This window comes from Cydia pomonella, chromosome 14, assembly GCF_033807575.1.
Source record: "Cydia pomonella isolate Wapato2018A chromosome 14, ilCydPomo1, whole genome shotgun sequence".
In the NCBI taxonomy this organism is placed as follows: Eukaryota; Metazoa; Arthropoda; class Insecta; order Lepidoptera; family Tortricidae; genus Cydia; species Cydia pomonella.
In genome coordinates, this window is record NC_084716.1 from 19,980,491 (window position 1) to 20,002,003 (window position 21,513).

At 34.6% G+C, this 21,513-nt stretch overlaps 1 protein-coding gene across 1 annotated transcript; it reads right to left on the bottom strand.

The window, feature by feature from the left end:
* Window positions 1-544: 544 nt before the first annotated feature.
* Window positions 545-20,626, bottom strand: LOC133525224 (uncharacterized). Its single transcript, XM_061861513.1, has 7 exons — window positions 19,942-20,626; window positions 17,276-19,836; window positions 11,407-11,786; window positions 2,425-2,670; window positions 1,492-1,698; window positions 906-1,086; window positions 545-564 (listed from the first exon to the last, which is right to left on the bottom strand). The coding sequence occupies exons 1-7, from the start codon at window positions 20,112-20,114 to the stop codon at window positions 545-547; spliced, it is 3,768 nt and encodes a 1,255-aa protein (XP_061717497.1). The 5' UTR covers window positions 20,115-20,626.
* Window positions 20,627-21,513: the final 887 nt, after the last annotated feature.

Here is a 21,513-nt window from a genome sequence, read left to right on the forward strand (position 1 = left end):
CAGAATCAACTATTGGTTTGGGTAGTGAATTATATAATTTAGGTCCCATGACACCGAGCGACACCTTGGAACAAGTAACAGGTTTTGTCGGCGAGTACTTCTAACAGAAGCTCGATTGAGAATTATATGATTCAGCATATTTTCCCTTACATGTGTGCAAGCAGTTTGTATATAAATACTTGGTAACGTGAGTATTTTATGTTTTTTGAATAATTCTTGTGCCGGGTAATCTAAGGGTTTGTTATCAATTAGGCGTACTGCGCGTTTTTGTAATTTAAAAAGTTTGTTACGGTCGGCTGCTGTTCCCCATAGGTCCACGCCTTGAATAAGTATGGAATGAAAATAGCCATAGTAAGCCTTTTTCAGGTTTTCAGTTGAAAGGCTGTTCACAAGCCTGGAGAGTGCGTAATTGGCCGAGGCCAGTTTGTCGCAGCGCGCGTCAATGTGCGCACTCCACGTCAGGCCAGCGTCAATAATGAAGCCTAGGTACTTCACTTGACTTACTTGAGGGACCATTACATCATTTACTTGTATATTTAACCCATCAGTAGAAGTAGTGCGTAGCTGGAAGTGAATTAAATTGGTTTTTTCGATGTTCAAAAGCATGCCGTTGGCTGTAAACCATTTGGTTACTTCGAGCATTGCTTTGTTCACATTATGTTCCAAATTTGTTACATTTTCGGCATTAACAATGACACAAGTGTCGTCTGCAAACATGACATACTCAAGCTCGGGGCAGGCTATTGTAATATCGTTTACTAGAATTAAAAAAAGATTATTCCCCATTGTGGACCCCTGAGGAACAGAACAACCGCCGATAGTTTCAGGTTTAGATTTTGAATTTAAAACGTAGGTTGTTTGTTTTCGATTTGTTAAAAACGAATCAATTGTGTCATATATTTTGCCTTTAAAACCGTAGCGTTCGAGCTTCCTAAGTAGCAGCGAGTGGTCAATCATCTCGAAGGCGCGCGAGAGGTCACAGAATATTGCTGCGACTTGCCGCCCCCCCTCGAGGTGCGTGAGCACCCGCTCCACCAGGTCACGCGCCGCGTGCGTTGTTGAGCGCCCCGCTTGGTATGCAAATTGCTGTTTGTTCAATAAATTGTTTGAAACGAAGTGTTTCATTATCTGGAGACTTAACATGTATTCAAAAACTTTAGAAATTATAGGTATTAACGATATGGGTCGAAAACATTTAGGTAGATGCATTTCACCTTTACCTTTGTAGATTGGTTGAATCTTTACTAATTTTAGGACATCGGGATACACACCTACATTAATGCATTTATTAAACATATTAAGTAATATCGAAATAACAACAGGCGGAAGATAATCAAGAACATGTGTCGACATTTCATTGATATCTTTTGATTGTTTTCGTTTGATGTTTTTAAGTGCGCTTATTATATCTGACAATGTGAAGTTTTCGAAATGAAACGTTGGGGATAGCGATATAAGGTGTCGTTCTAAGTACGCGAGGGCGGTGTTTACACAGGGCTTTGTATTGTTATCGCTCGTGTGCGCGTAGTACCGGTTTAGCTGGTCGGCCGCAGAGGATGCGCGCGCGCCTTCGCATTCGCCAGCCGACACGCTCACGAGAACATCAATCGCACTACTTTTATCTTTTTTAGATTTACACGTCTCGGACGAAATGACACGCCAGACGCGGCGGCTCATGTCCTCTTGGCTGTTGGATATCTGATTGTTTATATATTCGCTTCGCGCATCTTTTAACGCAGTCCAAAATTTTGATTCTAACAATAGTAGGTTATTACAAAGTTGCTCGGTGGCATTAGGGGTTTGTGTTAATTTGGTTTTTATTCTACCAATGTCGTAGCGTAACTGACGAATATTGTCATTGACCCATACATTTACATTGTGTCTTATTTGAGTTTTTTTTAATGGAAAATAAATGTTAAAGTAATGTTTTATTACATTTACTAAAAGTTCAATTGTTTTTGCAGGACATTGACATTTGTTTAAAAAAGAGTCCCAGTCATAAGAGTCTAAGCCGAGATAGAAATTTTTGATATTTTGTTGGGAAAATATACGTTTAAATGTATGCGTGCAAGTTGTTATTTTAGGAATTTTTAATGTCACACATGTACTTAAATGATCGGAAACATGGAAATCCTCACAGGTCATATTACATATATCTACTTTAGGTACATTTGTGTAGACATGGTCAATACATGTTTTAGACAATTTAGATATTCTAGTTGGAGTAGTTACTAATTGTATGTAACCAAACTGTTTAATTGTATACAACAAATTTTTGGAATTATTGCATGTAGTTAACAAATCGATATTTATATCACCCACAACGATCACTTTATAATTTTGAAGGGCAGGTAGGCTTAATAGTTGGGATAATTTAGTAAAGAAAATGGGTACGTCACCGTTTGGAGGTCTGTACACACACACCACAATCAGGTTCAGGCCAACGCATTCAACTGCACAGGTTTCGAATTGGGACTCTTCGGACAGGCTGCAGACTTCATTTCGCACGATGGTCACTAGTCCCGACTTGACGTAGATGCAGGCACCTCCTCCCAGCTTGGTGGTTCTGCAGTACTGGGCGCGTAGCTCGTAGTTCAGGATGTTGACGGATGTTATCTGTGTCGTCTGGAGCCAGTGCTCTGTCAGGCACAGTACGTCGATCTGGTCTTGCTGGAGTTGCAATTCGCATTCCAATTTAGATGTTTTATTTCCGAGGCGGTTAATGTTCTGGTGCACTACACGTATGTAAGTGGGTATGTCCGCGATTTTTATTGTTGATTTTTTATTAGGGAGATTTCTTCTCCCTCGGGCGGAGAAAGGGCTGCCATTCTGAAATGCTTGTATTAAGAGGCCATACATCTGTATTTAAGAAGTCTTCATACACGGCTATTGGAATGCCAATTTTGAACGAATTATACGTGTCGTGCTTTGATTTTATTAATTCGACTGTGAATTGAACATCATCACGAATTGTTTTTAAGTGTTTGATAACACTGTCAGGGGATGTGTCTTTTTCAAAGTAACATCCGTGAAAATACTTCAATACCTGAACTCCGCCTATTTCTGTGTTCTTAGCTGTGCCTTTAATAGTTAGAGATGGCTTATAGTTGCGTCGGCGGTGATGACGGGTTTGAAATGTGTGCCAGTCATTTTCGTTGTTATCAAATTTATTTACTGTAGTTAAGTCTATGTTCTCGTCATTTGACTGGGGTAGGTCATATATTATGTCTTGAGTCAAGGAATGTGGTTCATTTTGGTCAATTTTGATATAATTGTCTTGTTTAGTCTCAAGTTTCGTGTTGGCGGAGGGTGGTTGGGCGAGCTCCGTCTTGGCTGTGCGCCTGTTTGTCTCTCGCTTCGGCGGTGGCTTTCGTTGAGCTGCGAGTCGTTCCTTAGAACGGGTTGCAGCGCTGCGTACAGGCCGGGTGGGAGCGTGCGTAAGAGCGGGACGGCTAGTAGGCGTTGAGGCATTGCTCGATGCACCGGGAGTCGATGTTACACTGGTCTGGTTCTTCGGGCCAGCGGGCTTTGTTGGTTTAATTTGTTGATTTGTAGGTCCTTCACTTTTTGTCACAGTTGAAACGGTTTTTAGATCACTTATTTCGTTTGATATATCGTCTAGTTTCTTAAATATAGATGTGATTTTTTGTTCAATAGGTTGTAAAACACTTTGAAGAATGTTTTTTATTAGTTCACTGTCAATTTTCGACATTTTAAATATTTTTTGCAATAATCGTTTGAGTTAAAGTAACTGTGACGCGCCGCCTACCGCGCAAGACTGAAGTGGCATTAGTAATCGCAACTAAAGTGATAAGTAAACATAAGTGTAGCTCATCATTATCATGTCATTTAAACGTCTTTATTTTCCTTGTATTCCAAGGATTACGTCTTAATTCACGTGACGGGTGAAATCAAATTTCAAAGGTAATTGTTAATTTTCATGGCCTTCCGTTATTCTGATTGTATTTGTTATTTAGAGAAAAATGAACCTTATCAGTAACCCTTTCAATCTGCATCATAAAATACAGCACATTATTTTTTGTCACATTTGACCGGTTCGAGTCCCGACTGAGGCAAGCGATTTTTCATAAATCCTTAAATGCAGTATTTATTGTTTTTAAAAACAAAGGAAAGTCTCCCTTACACAAAATGTGCTATTTACAATATTTAAGGTAGTTGCCATCCATGTGGCATTCGATTTTTCCGCACTGTATATAACCTAAATCATACCACTGCCACTTGCTTTTAATCACAGTAGTAGGGATGTGTGCGTTCTGGCTCAGCTTTGGAGGGTCAAACAGTCCTGGTTTTGGTTGATGACCTTTTTTTTAGCAGCCACACTGAGAACCTCAGGTGTTACTTGGTGTCAACAAGTGGGCGGGGTGTTGGTTCAAGATGTCGCTCTCCTATTGGTCGTTGCGGTCATTAGTGGTTCTAATTAGCTAATGACATTCCATTCATTAGGCCACACCTCCTAGTTGAAGTTATCAAGTGGGCGGGGTCTTGGTTCTGGATGGCGCTCTCCTATTGGTCGTTGCTGTCATTTATGATGCTCATTCCTTATTACATCGTAATTACATAATTCTCGATGGGACTCTGCTATTGGGTAGGTAATTAATGATTCCCTAACTGCATCCATTAATTAGGCGACATTGCTCATTTACGAGTAAACTGTTATGAGCCTTTCATATATTCTTAGACCAACCAACAGACGTTTCTCAGGGGTCACGGTTCTAACCTAACCTAACCTATCAACAGCGCATCACGGTTTAAACCTAACCTAACCTACCAACAGACGTTTCTGTCTGCTCAGGGGTCACGGTTCTAACCTAACCTAACCTATCAACAGCGCATCACGGTTTAAACCTAACCAACCTGTCTCTAATGCCATCGAAGTTCCAATCAAACCTAACCTAATTTTATTATTTTTAGAATACTTCAAATATCTAGTTTTATAAATATTCTCGTTCATTACAAAGTTGAATGTTAAAATCTCTATTTCACACAATGGAATTTTAATGTGACTTTAATGTATGTATAATCTACTTAGTAATTGAGCTTATCATAATTGTTAGCCAAATTCCAATAACACGTATTTAGAAGCAAAACAAGTTATCAATTATCAAACAAGACTTTGTATTGAAACAAGATTTTTAATGATCAAGAGTTGTATATATAAAGACCTACGACGATTTCTTTTTTATACTACTATCGATTGACCCACGCTGTACTCCTACACCAGAAGGCATCAATATGTCGGTAAGTCTTCAATTATTAACTACAAATATTGCACATGTTTTTCTAATGTTAAGATTTTAAGAACTGTGGTAATCACGAAATTATGTAAATTTACAATTGTGTAACACATGTTTTGTTTTTAAATACAGAACTCCCCATCAAATGTCTTCGACGGCCAAGACTATACATTTAAGCAGTACTATTATCCAGTGTCAGATGCAGAGGACAGCCTAACTTGTGTACCAGACGAGCCGGTGAAGCGAAAATTAAACACACACTCAAATATCGATGCATTCTTTGACCAGCCAAAGATAAAGAGGAAGAAAAACGTGTCTTCCACTATAGGAAAAGGCTGTAAAGGGGGTGGTATATCATATATATCTACAAACAAAGACGATGGTACGAATTCGACACATCTAATCAAAATAGAAATATTTGATATGAAAAAACTATCCAAAGTTTCTGATACAACTAAACACAAATAAGCACTTACAGCAAGCTAAAGATCTCATTTACGGAATCACGAAGGAGATTTCCGAATCCGACGAGTGTAAAAAGTACCATTTTAATTCAAAAGTCTAATCACTGTTGTCTAATTGTGAATAAAAATATATAGTTTATACATGTTGATGTTTTATTTCTTTATTATATTGTGTGTAGTTATAAATAAAACCAAATCACATTTTTTTATCATATTATATTTATTCAAATAATATTCTAAACATATGACATATAGTAACATCATTACTTATTCTGTTTACAGCGGAAAAAACATTAATAAAATCATGCATTTTAACATTTTTTGTTTTTAAATAAAGATAAACTAAACAATATTTTCCACAAACCGATGTTAAATAACTTTGCAGTTCTTGGTGATTATAGAACCACTTCTTAGCATTTCTTTTCAAGAACATTTTATGATAACCTTCTGGTTTTCGACCGAATGAATCAAAATATTCACCAACACTATTGACATCAATGTAAATGGCTATCCAATGTGAGCCAGGTTTAAAATCTGGATCTAAGTTGCTTATTATGAAAACAGGTAGTTGAACAAACATTGGCATTCTGTTGGCTGCAAATACATTCGATTCCAAGGCTATATTCATTTTATTCATATAGTGTTGAATCTCATGTGTATCCATCTTGAGCTATGTTACATATATGATAAAATAAGTTATTGTCTGATTTATTTATTCAGTAATTAACTATTATAATCGACATTTACATCTCGGTTTTTATTTATTTCTATAACATTATCAAACTCAGCATAAATTATACAATTAATTGTTGTTGTTAATGCTGTATCAAAACGAACTTCTAGTCTCACACTACCATGTCTGACTAAATTCCAATGTGAGCTTGAGCTGGCTGAAAGATCTGGAGTTAAGTCAAAAGCTAGTAAACAGTAGCCTCCTTCATAGTCCTGTCTACCTATCGAGTTACCTTCATTGAAAAAGTGAATACCCGTTCCAGAAAACAAAGTATGATAAGTTGATGCAAATAAACCTTCTCTGAATGAGGGCTGCAATGTCTTTGATGGTACCTGCTGACCATCAACATATAAACTAAATAGGTTTATTCCATTATTATCGAAATTAAATGGATTTTGTGTGAAACTACCATTAAATGCTGAATTTTTTACAAACCCTATAATACATCTTTTAGGTACTTGTCCTAGAAATATGTTATCTAACGTTTTACCTTGAATTCCAGTTGGAATTGTTAAAACTTTAACTTCTGCTCTAGTGATAGGATATTTAGCAGTAGTCGAGGCTAAAACTTTTTGATGTGCTAGTAAAACAGATGGATTGATACGAGCCTTTCGAATAAAAAGGCTTGCGTCTAAAATTGACACTTTAAATTTTTCATCCTCACTGTTACACATGAGATTAAACACTTCCTTACTTCGTACTAACTTTATACGCGTTTCTACACCATTAATTAAAAATTTGTCTTGATTAAATATATCACCATGTAAATGGCCAATCATGTCAATCGCTTCATTCACTTTAACTAACTCTTGTCTTTTAGAAAAACCCTTATTTGTACTGTCTGTAGCATCCATTTTATGAGGAGTGTCTTGATACCACAGTCCACATGTAAGATGAGAGGTTTTAGCTGCAGGTCCATAGTTAAGTAATGTTTCTATATATGCACGATATGCATAAGTGTTATTTGGTGGAGACACAAGTTTTTGATTTAAATACACATCTAACTGATTGAAGAGCGAGTGTAACCAATTATTAATAGGTGAAATTTGAGTTGTAGCTTTAATGGAATTCGATTCAGAGCATACTATTTTAGCTTTTATATAGAGCATAGTATGAGATAAGTCGATATAGTCATCTCCCGTACCAGGTACTTGGAATTCAATTGGTCCATCATCACTCAATGATGAAATCGGTTTGTAATGAATCCATTGACCACTTTCAATGCTTGTTTGTGTTGATGGTAGAGCAAACAAGTCCAACTCGGACTTAGCACATTCACATGAATGATTATGTATGAAGGCCAAAGATGAAAAAATATCTTCAAATTTAGGTTTAGTTGATTTATGAGATCGTCTTCCTTGTAGTGCTTTACGTGCAATGACCGAATGTCTTGCTTTCCTTATTCTTTTATACCCTGAACCACTCATTAGAGAATCAATCTTATCATCGGCCTTTCTTTTTAAATTAGAACTGGCATCTTTAAAACGTGATTTTAATGAGTCCTCCAAAGGATGAGAGTTCATCATATCAGAGAGTAATCCAACACCGGCATTTAATGCGTCTTTACCTACAGTTCGAAATCCACTTGACAATAGAGGCAAAACGGATCTAAATAATCCCCCCAAAAAACTTCCAATTCCATGTCCACGCTGATGAGAGACACCTTTATATATTATTCCAACGCCAGACCCTGCCTGATGTGAGTAATAATGTTGATATGGACAAATGTTATTTACGTTTTTTTGATTCATTTTATACGCTTAAAGTGTAGTTTCACACAGGATGTACCAAACTGGAATGGTACTCGATTGCCAATGCTTGTTCTTATATCTATTTCTATAGTATCAAACTCTCTGCGCATAACGGATAAGTAGTGAGCTGGTGAAAATGCATGCATTTTGTAAGCTCCATAAGTGTACTTAGTTGGATCAAGTGGTATAATGCGTATTAAAGATGACATAACATCCCCTACTATCTGTGGCTGAATAATATCCGAATAAATGAAAATCTGTGATGGTAATCCTAAATATAAATTGATAGGATATTTACCAATTGGCTTTGATACTATATTTGTTCCTGGTTCAAACCCTAATTGAAGACTTAATTGCGGTGAGACAATTAAAGATAATAAATCTGTATTAGTACGCGTGGCTGTTACAAGTTTCGATATATCATCATATCTTATTTTCATTTGATTTTTCAGCAAGGGATTCTCATTAAAAGCTTTTAAAAAGTTGTTAACATTATCATATGTTGTTGCTGGTATGTGAGATTTATATTCTACAATTATATCACTTCCTGCGTTAGGGCTTTGATTTGCATCATTACTATCTTGCAAGCGCGCTTTCTTTTTTATGTAAAGAATATTTTCATGTTCTTGAACGTTAAACATTGTACATGGATAATGAAACTCTACTAATCCAACAGTCCATTCACCCTCCAACTTGATAGTTTTTGGTAACTTAGTTAAAAAGTTTGCAGTCGTATTTTCTGGATAGTATGAAATTGAACTATTGCTCAACAGTGTTAAATAAAAACTGTCATCAGTCATATTCTTTCAATATCTGATGCGGGGATCCAACTATTAAATTTGTTGGGATAACCTTTCCACTTGACTAACACTTCCTTTCTGCCACCAATGCGACGGGATTGTATTATTTTATCTATTTTATGCATGGTGGTGGGATCATAAAAAACTTTTTGCAGCTCCTTTGAATAGAATGTACCAGTAATTGGTTCATTCTCTAAGTCTTTTAAAGTATAAACAATCCAGGGAGATCTCCTTATAAAAGTATCAATCACAAATATTTCGTCACTCCAGTTAGTTTCATAGCCTTTTTGAAAGATATGTTTATGCTTAGTTATCCTAACATGATCCCCAACTTGAAGCAAAGGATGTTCAGTAACATGTATTTTATTTTCTTTTTTGCCATATAAATTCCGCCAAACTGTCATAATATTATCATGATTGACTTCATTTGGACACATTTTAATGCTTGAATGAAAACTATGATTGTACGAATGTAACAAATCTTGTAAGATGTCAATATATCTGTTGGTATTTTTAAAGGTAAAATAACGCCACATTTTCATCTTTAAAGTTCTTTGAAACCTCTCTACAATGCTAGCCTTAATATCAGGATTATTTGTTGTATAATAATTAATACTTTTTGTCTTAAAATATTCCTTAGTAACTTTTGAAACAAACTCAGTACCTTTGTCTGACTGAATATGTCTTGGGGTAACTTTAGCTTCTGCGAATATGTTATCGAAACAGGTTTTTACTGTTTCAGGTTTTTTATCCTTCATCGCTCTTGCAAAGGCATATTTACTAAATACATCAATAACACACAGAATATACTTGTACCCGTCATTATATTTACTATAACTACGCATATCACTTAAGTCAGCTTGCCAAAGTTCATTAAAATTAGACAGAATATATTTATTTCTTTGAAACCGTTTCTGCAGAGGCTTGTGAAGTGTGTAAGTTTCTTGAGACTGCAACCAATTTTTTACTTCATTTCGCTTCATCTTTCCACGCATGGCTTCTGCTAATTTGTTGACACTACTAAAACCGGCAGGATGAGAAACATCGTAGTATATTCTAGCTATGTCTTGTATGGGTTCCATCTTTCCCAGTTCAATTGTTTTTTGGATATATCTTTAGATCTAATTGATTTTGGCGTTGAAGCATTGAATTCTTCCTTCTTATGATTTTCTGCTGATTTATGCACGGATAGCTGATTTATATAATCTAAAGAGCTTGGATTACCAACATAGGTTAAGGGAATATTTAATTCTCTTAAAGTAGAAGCAAATCTTTCCCACCCCAATGGTTTGATGCGCTTGAGTGGTCTTACCGTATCACTTATAAGATCAAATATGTTACTGCCTGATATAACTTCATTATCTATAACCACTTCTCCCCCCTCTTTCCACCAAATTTTAGGCTTACTTTTTATAATAAAATCAATCAAGGCTTCACCTCTTTTTTTATTTATTTTATTTAAAACTTTATTGCACAAAAGACAAACTTAATGTACAAAAGGCGAACTTAATGCCATGAGGCATTCTCTACCAGTCAACCTTAGGGCAAAGCAGAAAAGATTGTAGGCGGCGCGTTTAAAACTAAAAGAAATTGTAATTGAAAGAATTAGAGTCCTAATACACATAAATTAATTATAAACTACTTAAATACATAAAGACACATACATACATTACATAAATAAATAAATATATATATACATATATATACATAATATACATAACCGATTCGTGAGACTGATACTTAATTGATCTTTAAACTGCCAGCAAATAAATCACGCAAAGATTTTTTGAAAGCAAACTTGTTGGGAGCTTTTCTAATGTTAGGGGGAAGACCGTTCCAGAGACGTGCTGCCTGAATGGCGTAAGAGTTAGACATGAAGCTTGTTCTATGAGTGGGGATAGAAAGAGAGAGATTGCCAGTAGAGCGAAATTGACGGTCACGAGAAGCACCATAAAAGTGAAAGAAGTACTTAAGGTATTCAGGGGAGTGTGGATCATTGAGAATGGAATAGAGAGTGCAGAGCATACGAATATTACGCCGTTGACGAATAGGGAGCCAGCCCAACTGGGAACGAAACGAGGACACATGATCATATTTCCGGAGACAGAAGATAAAGCGGATACAATTATTAAGAAGACGGTCCAACTTGTCAAGTAGCTCTTCATTTAAGTCAGGATAGCATACATCACCATAGTCGATAATGGGTAGGATTAAGGTGTTAACTAATAAAGTTTTAGTTTTGACTGGCAAAAAGTGTCTAAGTTTGTTAAGAGCGTGAAGGGTGCCCGTAACCTTCCGACTGATTTCGGCAACCTGCGGTCTCCAGCTCAAAGTACAATCCAAGTGCACACCTAAATCCTTTACAGACGGGCTAAAAGGTATAGGAGTGCCATTGAAACACACCGGCCCAATCGTATCCAGATCCAACTTGGCCAGCTGACGAGAGCTACCGATAATAACGGCCTGACATTTGGCGGGATTTACAAATAGGCCAAACTTTTCTGACCACTGCTGAATATGAGCGAGGTCCCTGCTTAGCTTTTCCGTAGCGGCTAACATATCCGTTACTTTACACTGGTCGTAGAGCTGTAAATCATCGGCGTAAAGATGGTATGCGCAGCAAAGTTCGGCGGTGATGAAGTTAATAAAAGTGGAGAAGAGAAGCGGGGAGAGAATACCACCTTGAGGTACGCCAGTAGCCAGATCGCACCAGTCCGACAAAGCCCGATCAACTCGGACTGCTTGCTTGCGGCCCCCAAGGTAAGCAGAAAACCATCTAAGGGCTGTAGATGAGACATTTAGATGGTTAAGAAGAGCAAGGAGAATGTCATGATCAACAGTGTTAAAAGCGTTTGAGAAATCAATCAAAATGAGTACTGTGACCAATTGATCCTCCATGCCACGTCTGATGTCATCAGTTACCTTAATGAGAGCAGTACAAGTACTGTGGCCAGGTCGAAAACCAGACTGAAACGGGCTCAACAGTTTGTTAGAGTGTATAAAGTCAGAGAGTTGTCTGTGAGCCGTGTTTTTTTATAAGTCTTAGGAATTAATTTAAGCATGTAAGATGGTGAGTACTGCGTAGTGAATGTACTTAACCTCCGAGGAGTTTCACCTACATCTGGTAGAGGAGGATTTAAAACTATCGTAGGATCTTCATGTTTTTCTTCTTTATATGGTACAACGGGCTCATTCAACTTTAATGACTCATCTTCAGTATCAGCTAATATAGATAATTTGAGTGGTCTCCTATTTTCCTCGGTAGCATGTAGATATCTTTGTAAAGCTTGAGAATATAGTGCCCATTTTTCGCGATCATTCAAATTACTATTTATAATGTTTTGCATTTCACCATCTAATCTTGATGCAGCATTTTCCGAGATATAGCCATTGTTTGATTTAAGTCGATCAATTAACTCTGGTTCAACTAGTATCATTTTTTTTGTGTGCTGCATATTTATTTAATTAGCGAGCTTAACAGACCATTAATAACCGCTCCTAAAATTATGGGAAGGAATGCCCCACCTTTTTGTACAATTATATTTTTACGTATTTTATTTTTACCCTTTGATATTAGTTTTCGTAAAAGGTTTTTGTATTTACTCAAGTGGGTCCTCTCTTTTTCAGGAAGGGATATTTTACCTTTTAAAATGTTATAAATACATTCACAAATAACATTTATTTCTTCATCACTACAGGCTTTTAATATAACTTTTCGATATTTTGGCTTTAAAGTGTGTAGTGCTTTGAGTAAATTTTGATGTGTTATAACTCTCCTATGCATAGTTATAGAATGACTAAAACCATTGATGTAAGTCCTATTTAAAGCCCTTTTTTGGAACATAGACTGTACAGTATGATGTAATAGGTAATATATTTGTTTTAAATCGATATTTATCATCTGTTGTTTGCTTAAGATCAATCATTAAGTAACCATGAGCATCTTTAGTTGCATCTTTATAAGCTTCTTCAACAAAAAGCGAGTTTTCTGGATAAACTTGTCTCGCTAAATATCTTATTTGAGTTTTGTCTCTCGGATTCTTAAAGTAAATAATGTAGTTAGCATTCAATGATATATCACGTTGCCCTTTTCCCTGATGAAATAGGTTCTGTGTTATGTAAAAAACACTTATATTTCGATGATGACTCCCTTTAGTAAAAATATCAACTATCCGTCCATCGGATTCTCTCATTAAATCATCTATAATAAGCAGTTGTGGTTGTTTACCATCAAACATACCCAAGTCTGGAATACCTTGATTATAATTCACATTCTTTAAATTGTACAATGGCTGCATTTCATCATAACACCACACAATTTTTTGGAATGATTGATTACAAACTGCTTTGATACTATCTAAAAAACTTGTTACAAAATGTGATTTCCCACAACTACTGGGGCCAGCAACAATGGCTGTAAATGGATGCAAAAAATGAATCATTATTTTTTTATTTTCCCGAGGAGGGTAAAAAACACGTCTTATAATGAAGAAGGTAAGGGAAGAAATAAATATGTATCATTTTTTTTTTTTTTTATAAAAAATAAATAAACTGGTATATTCTATAGTATTTGTTTATTATATTATAAATCGATATTCTAATTACCAGGCCTCGGAGTTTTTTTAGCACGGTAAGACTAAGGAGAGCTATGGAGTCTTTGTTAACATTAAAATTAAGTTCATACTCATACTCATCCTCATTAATTTAGTTCATAAAATAAATAATAGCTATAAAAAATACACCACCATCTTCATTGACGAGTAACAAATAATATGAAGGTAAACAACCCCATAGAATTAACAATCAATATCCATAGAACACGTAGCTATAGGAATGAGTTCTTCAAAATCTTCACATGGTACGTGTACGTTGTTTATTTCATCAGTCCAGTTGTAAAATGTGTAAATAATTGAGACTTTTTCCATGTTCTCTGGAGTGAAACATGTTCTATGTTGGTCAAAAATCCACTTATGACACGAAAAAGATCTTTCCACATCGACTGAAGTTAAAGTAGCATGTTTTAGAACTTCCTCAAATTGTTGTGAGCTTGCCATCGTTCGTATTTCATTAATATCTGGGTTCCTTTGGAGAACTTTTACAAATTTATCTCTAATCGTGTCAGGGCCGAAACATGTAAAAAATTGTGTAATGTCGTCTATTACTTGAAACGCTTGCTTTAATGGAATATTTGTACACTGTAATTTTGTAATAGATTCAACAATAACCTGATAATTGTCTTTAATAAAACTAAGCTCATTTGGCATGTTCATATCCATCAATGCGGTTTGGGCGTTTGCTATAGAGATGGCTTCTTTTCTTGAAAATTCAAAAATAATACTTTTTATTTGCTCATAATGATCCGCGTAGTAAAATGCAGCATTCAACCATGTCCCCCATCTGGTTATTACAGGCCGCGGCGGTAGGGGCACATCAGGGGCCATCGTCTTAAATATTCGTGTTCTCTGTGGCGATTTCAGAAATATCTTTTTTACATTTGATATTAAGGCGTTGACTCCTTCATGTTCTGATCTTATTTGTTCAGCAACACGATTTAGGGCATGCGCTAAACAAGTAACATGTTTCATGTTGATAAATTTCCGTTTTAAAATTTTGCCTGCGAGAAGCATATATGCAGCGCTGTCCGTGCAAAATATTAAAAATTTGCCAATGTTACCTTCGAAATTACCTTGCCACAAAAACATAAGACTATTTTCTACCACTTCAGCGATCGAGTTTCCATTGACTTTTTCTAATACCTTACATGATAGTAAGAAGGGTCGACACGAGGATCCTTGTAATGACTTTACTATAACATTGACAACGCAATTACCAATAACATCTACTGTTTCGTCCACGGAAAGCCACAGGTAACAATCTTTAAATGAGTTCCTTATTTTGTCCATAACTGGGTTGTAAATTTTTTGGAGATAAAATTTTCTCAAAGTTGATTCGTGTGGAAGTCTTTTATTCGTTATTGGGCAGCAATATTTTTCCATGAATTTTCGGAATTCGGGATGATTAAGTCTGTTCCAAGGAATGTTGCAGGTAACCAGGAACAAGCAGAGATCAATATAGAAGTCGCTTATAGCTCCACATTTCTTTTGGTGCTTGTCAGAATTAACATGTTTCAGAACGTTGTCCTTTTTCAATCTAGTTATAGAACTTTCACACACAGTGCAGTATATAACTGCTTGATCGGTATTATACTCTAACTCTTCATAGGGTTCTATCCAGCGCTGTATAAACGAAGAACGTTGGCGAGATTTTGTATTGTGTAGAATGCTGTTGACATGCTTTAATATAAAAGTGTGTCTTAATTGCGTGAGATGTACGTCACAAGACACACACATTACTACACATTTTTCGTGATCGTATATAAGATCTTTGTACGGTTCAATCCAGTGCAAAATTTCAGATATTTGTGGATCCGTCATAATGAAATCAGCAATTTATTCCGAAATTTGCCTTAAATGAATATATTGAAGTAACAAATCATACGTCTTAATATGTTGATACATGACATATGATGTCATTAAGTGCATTATCTAAAGCGGCCAGTGACAACGTATAGTTCCTTATCTTAACAGTAATTATAGTATGTAGGTACGTTAAGTACTTAAATAAAATATTGGAGCGATGACACTGCAATATGGGTAATATAATAATATTAACATACACATATACATATTATTACTTTTTTATAATATAACATTTAATTAAATATATGTAAACAGAATTAATTACATATAAGTAGTCTAAGTATTTATAAAACGATTCGGACGAACTTAATTAATGAGGATGAGTATGAGTATGAATTTAATTTTAATGTTAACAAAGACTCCATAGCTCTCCTTAGTCTTACCGTGCTAAAAATACTCCGAGGCCTGCTAATTACAAAAAATACAATTAAAACTATAACTATGTTATATTATAACTAAGAGATCACTACAACGATTATTATTACTAATACTATTATATATATATATATATTTTTTAAATTAAATTAAAGTAACACATTTAAACACTTGCATCAAATTAATTACTACAATAAAGTGTACATAAACATTTTATTTTATTTTATTTACAGTTGCTTCATTATAATTACAAATGCTAATAACTAAACAATTTACAATACATAATATTATTATTAAACACTATTTTCTTAAGCTATAATGACCCCATGCTAAAGTGTTAGTAGAATTCGGTATAATGTAGCGTTTACTATCATCATAAGATAGACTAATTTTATTGATATTTTGTGTGAAAATTACGTGTTTTATGGATCTAAATCTATACATTTTTGAATATTTTTTTGTTTCGTCAAAAAGACAAGTTTTGTAGTCATCCATTTTCATCTTTTTTGTTACAGCTTTGTTAACACCCTTAGCTTTTGCTTTAAATTTATCCGTATCTTTTACAGCATCAACACTTATAGCATACATTTTTGATCTTAATCCTACGAACTCCTTTAATATTTTTCCTTTGATTTCATCTTTGAAAAATCCTAGTTTCTTTTTGTTTAATTGTGGGAAACCAAAAATGTTGTTTTCTTCATACTCCGACGTATCAAAAAACTGAGGTATGTCTGGTTTTATGGCTAAATAAAAGTCATCTATAAAGTATTGATAGATAAAACTATCTGTGTCCGTATACAGTAATTTAACATTATTTTCAAATTTTATTTTCATATAATTATAGTGAAAATCATACATCAATGTTTTTGATATGTCTAAAATACAAAAACCTAAATAAATTGGTTTATTGTAATACAACTTAGTCTTATTCAACTGAATAGCAATTAGATTTTCTGAAAATATACACACGCTGTGTAGTTCAGGTCTTGCTACTAACGACTGAGCACCTTGCACTTTACCTTTATTTTCCCAATGTGTAATTAATTTAACATTTACTTTTTTTTCGATATTTTCCATTGTCTTTCCGAACACAGCATTATTCATAAGTTTATAAAAGACCTTTTCGAAATCCGATTTTGCTTGGGTACGATGGTGAGTATTCAGATCAATGTATTTTTTTAACCACGGACTTTGTTTAAATTTTAGCACTCTATGAATTTTTGTTAGTTTTAATCCTAAATTTATACACTGTTTGAGATTTCTGTAATGAATAATGTACTTTGTTTTTTTGTTTAAATTTGGAACTAATTTCCTTTCTTTACAATGACCAATAACAACATTTTCTGGACAAAGTGGAAAATCAGAGTGCAAATTATGCAGGATATCCGGGTAATCAAGGTCAACTTGAAGGATGTAACCGTAATCACATGAATCTGATATGTTAAAATCCACATTTTCATTGACCCACTCAAACTCTCCAATAGGCAAATATTGTGACATAGCCCATCCGTATAAATTATTCGCATCAAAATAAGCTAGATAAGATTTTGGTTCATTAGGTTTAAATTCATCTTTTAAGTACTCGTTGTTGGCTTTGGCATATCGATTGCTGCACTGAGATATTCCCCCTCTAATACCTGATTTGACCAAAGAGACTTTTTCAAAGTCAGTTAGTAATTCTAGTTCAACGTTAGTATGCTTAAGCATTGCATCCCAACTCAGACCAGGTGCTGTATAGTAATGTGAGGGGTCCAAGTCATATGTTTCCAAACAAAGTTTTCGAAAATTTTCAAATACGTCTGCCAGTAACATTACATCGGTTTTCAAATATAAGTTAGAATAATCTAACATTGTTTTGCATTTAAAATGATCCCAGACATCTTGAGCATGAGCGTAGTCTATATCGGAAATGGGGCTATCACTTAAACAATTGTAAAATTCAGGTTTGGTTGGGAGTGATGTAGCATTTAATGAGTCATAAGATTTAATCATTTCATACGGGAAAACACCCTTCCTTATTAGTCTTTTAAAGTCATCTTGGAGCGGGAATTGCTTTCGTAACTCTATAAATTGGTTTATTTCTAGATTATGAGCGAGTTTGTCCAAGCTTTCGGACATAAACTTGAAAGAATCTAAAAACCGTAAACTAATTTCTTGTCCATTTATACGTATTTTTTTTGAAAAGGAAATGTATTTTTCTTTGTTTTGAGGAATAATTGAAATCTCACCTTCATCAAAATTTAATGCATGTACAATAAAATGAGCATCATAATTACTTAAATTATGTAAAAATATGGGTACAAAGCGGGGTGTCTTATACTTGGAACTGCAAAATGAATGTGCTAGTCCTTCGAAGTGACCAGTACTCCATTCATAATGTTCAACGCAGTCTAATAGTAACTCATTATTACAAATAAAACAATGTTTTGTTCTGTTAATAGTTTCTTCATCCGCTGAAGTTAGGGGAACTGGAGCTTTTTGAAAACAAATCTTACGTTGGATTTGAGCAACATCTTTGCTTACGCTTAGCATGAAATTCTTAGCACAATCAGGTCCAGTATAAGTGCAATATTTTGAAAGGTTATCGTCATATGAACATTTTATGTAATAGCCGTAGCTGTAAACTTCGTGCTGTTGAACATTATTTGTAAACGGTTTTGATGAATCTAAATTTGCGTTAGAGTTCGATATAGGTTTCAGAAACGATTCGAAGTCCGCATAAATTACAAATGGTAACTTGTGTTTTCGTATAAATGCATCAAACAAAATTTTATTACTAGGCTTCATTTCCTCAAACCAATTTTTTTTGTTCGTCTTTTCAATGTCAGGTAGCTCTGTTACAACATGAGCACAATCATTTTTCTGGTGATTTTTCAACTTTTGTTCGGTAAAAAAATATAAGAGACAACCATCACAAATATGAATTGCATCATGACGACCAGTTATTTGCCTATTAACTAATCGCGATAAATTCTTAATAAAGCAGTAATGGCCCGTATTACCATTGCTTAAATACAAAAGATTAATGTGTCTTTCTTTCCTTGATTTGGTAAAATGCAAGGGCCCAACTATGTTGTTTCTTTTCGAAATGCTATCATATTCAAGCCCAAATACATTAATGCTTATGTCATTTAACTTTTCAACTTTTTTTATATCACTTAATTTTACGGGAAAACGTATGCCGTCAAACTTTAACTTATTTTGATGCTGCATGTATGAGGTAGTTCTGTTAGCGTTTTTTACAACAGGAAAGATACCAGACAACAAAGCCCATTTAAGACATTGGTGATCATTATTTTGTACATTTATCACTGCCTTTTTACTTTTGATATCCTTTGGTAAATCCAAATAAGATGATCCTCTCAAAGGATTAAATTTGTTGACATTCATGTCTACAAACAAAATCTTCTTTAAGGACCATCCACTGTCTTTTTTCTCAAATTCACTCATGTGTGTACATAACCTGTCCTTTACTTTTTTAATGAGCGGGTCATAATCGTCTCCAATACAAAAGTTATAATTAAAACTTTGAAAATCAAAAACGTTTTTTAGATCTTTGGTTTCCTGCACAAACTCCGCATGCACTATAAAATTAATATTAATTATCGTAAGCTCATCTAAACATTCCTTTATTAAGGCCTGAATTTTATTTTTTATGGATTCAAAAAATATTTCAGGAGTTTCGAATTCAGTCTCTTGATTATCTGATCCTATTCTGTAAGTGCGGATTCGACATCCAAACGCAGAATTGATTAAACTAACATTACTTAATTCATGGATGTTGTGTTCTATAACTTTGTTCTTGTGAATATTACTTTTCAAATGATTTGAAAAATATCGTTGTCTTACCCATATATTACAAGCTTCGCATAATTTCTTTTCTTCATAATTTTCCGAAATTTCAACTGCACTAGATGGTCCTGCATCTGCAATATCCACAGCTTTCCTTTTGATCCCTCCTCCGGATTGGCGAATAACGCTAAAATAAAAAATAAACATAATTTAATAAACATGACAAAAAAAAAACGACTAAAACATTTAAAAATAACTTTTTTCAAGAAAAGTAAAAATTATCTGAGCTTACCTATTTTCGTTTTTGGAGTCGTTTCCTGCAAAGGTACATAATTCCCAGAATCGTTGTGAAGTATCTGCTATAAATTCGACGTCTTCTATTTCAAGACACTTGTTAACCATATGGCAATCCATACTGTCTTCACACTCAAAGAAATTACTTTTTGCGTCTTCGATTTCATCCATGATAGAAAATGAATTGTATAACCAACGCACTGCGAAGTCTCAAGGGTTAGTGATGTACATTAATTTGTAGGAAGCCCTATTTATACGAACTATTTGTGGTTGTGAACATATTTAGCTAATATGATATCAATCATTAACTAACTAGCTTCAAATATAGTTCTAAAGTATTTTATTAATAGTTTTCTCATACATCTAATTAAGTTATTACACTTCAGTTATTACAACAGTGATTAGACTTTTGAATTAAAATGGTACTTTTTACACTCGTCGGATTCGGAAATCTCCTTCGTGATTCCGTAAATGAGATCTTTAGCTTGCTGTAAGTGCTTATTTGTTTCATTTTCCATCACGAAATATTTTGCACGCACATCCGCAAACATCCAGTGTTTAGTTGTATCAGAAACTTTGGATAGTTTTTTCATATCAAATATTTCTATTTTGATTAGATGTGTCGAATTCGTACCATCGTCTTTGTTTGTAGATATATATGATATACCACCCCCTTTACAGCCTTTTCCTATAGTGGAAGACACGTTTTTCTTCCTCTTTATCTTTGGCTGGTCAAAGAATGCATCGATATTTGAGTGTGTGTTTAATTTTCGCTTCACCGGCTCGTCTGGTACACAAGTTAGGCTGTCCTCTGCATCTGACACTGGATAATAGTACTGCTTAAATGTATAGTCTTGGCCGTCGAAGACATTTGATGGGGAGTTCTGTATTTAAAAACAAAACATGTGTTACACAATTGTAAATTTACATAATTTCGTGATTACCACAGTTCTTAAAATCTTAACATTAGAAAAACATGTGCAATATTTGTAGTTAATAATTGAAGACTTACCGACATATTGATGCCTTCTGGTGTAGGAGTACAGCGTGGGTCAATCGATAGTAGTATAAAAAAGAAATCGTCGTAGGTCTTTATATATACAACTCTTGATCATTAAAAATCTTGTTTCAATACAAAGTCTTGTTTGATAATTGATAACTTGTTTTGCTTCTAAATACGTGTTATTGGAATTTGGCTAACAATTATGATAAGCTCAATTACTAAGTAGATTATACATACATTAAAGTCACATTAAAATTCCATTGTGTGAAATAGAGATTTTAACATTCAACTTTGTAATGAACGAGAATATTTATAAAACTAGATATTTGAAGTATTCTAAAAATAATAAAATTAGGTTAGGTTTGATTGGAACTTCGATGGCATTAGAGACAGGTTGGTTAGGTTTAAACCGTGATGCGCTGTTGATAGGTTAGGTTAGGTTAGAACCGTGACCCCTGAGCAGACAGAAACGTCTGTTGGTAGGTTAGGTTAGGTTTAAACCGTGATGCGCTGTTGATAGGTTAGGTTAGGTTAGAACCGTGACCCCTGAGAAACGTCTGTTGGTTG

What these genes read in the sequence shown, in the direction of transcription:
- LOC133525224 (XM_061861513.1), bottom strand. Translation starts at nt 20,114, where the DNA reads ATGGATGAAATCGAAGACGCAAAAAGTAATTTCTTTGAGTGTGAAGAC. An exon ending in GACTCCAAAAACGAAAATAG is followed by an intron (nt 19,837 to 19,941) that starts GTAAGCTCAGAT and finishes TTTTTATTTTAG; the next exon opens with CGTTATTCGCCAATCCGGAG. An exon ending in CGAACGCTACGGTTTTAAAG is followed by an intron (nt 565 to 905) that starts GCAAAATATATG and finishes ATTCACTTCCAG; the next exon opens with CTACGCACTACTTCTACTGA.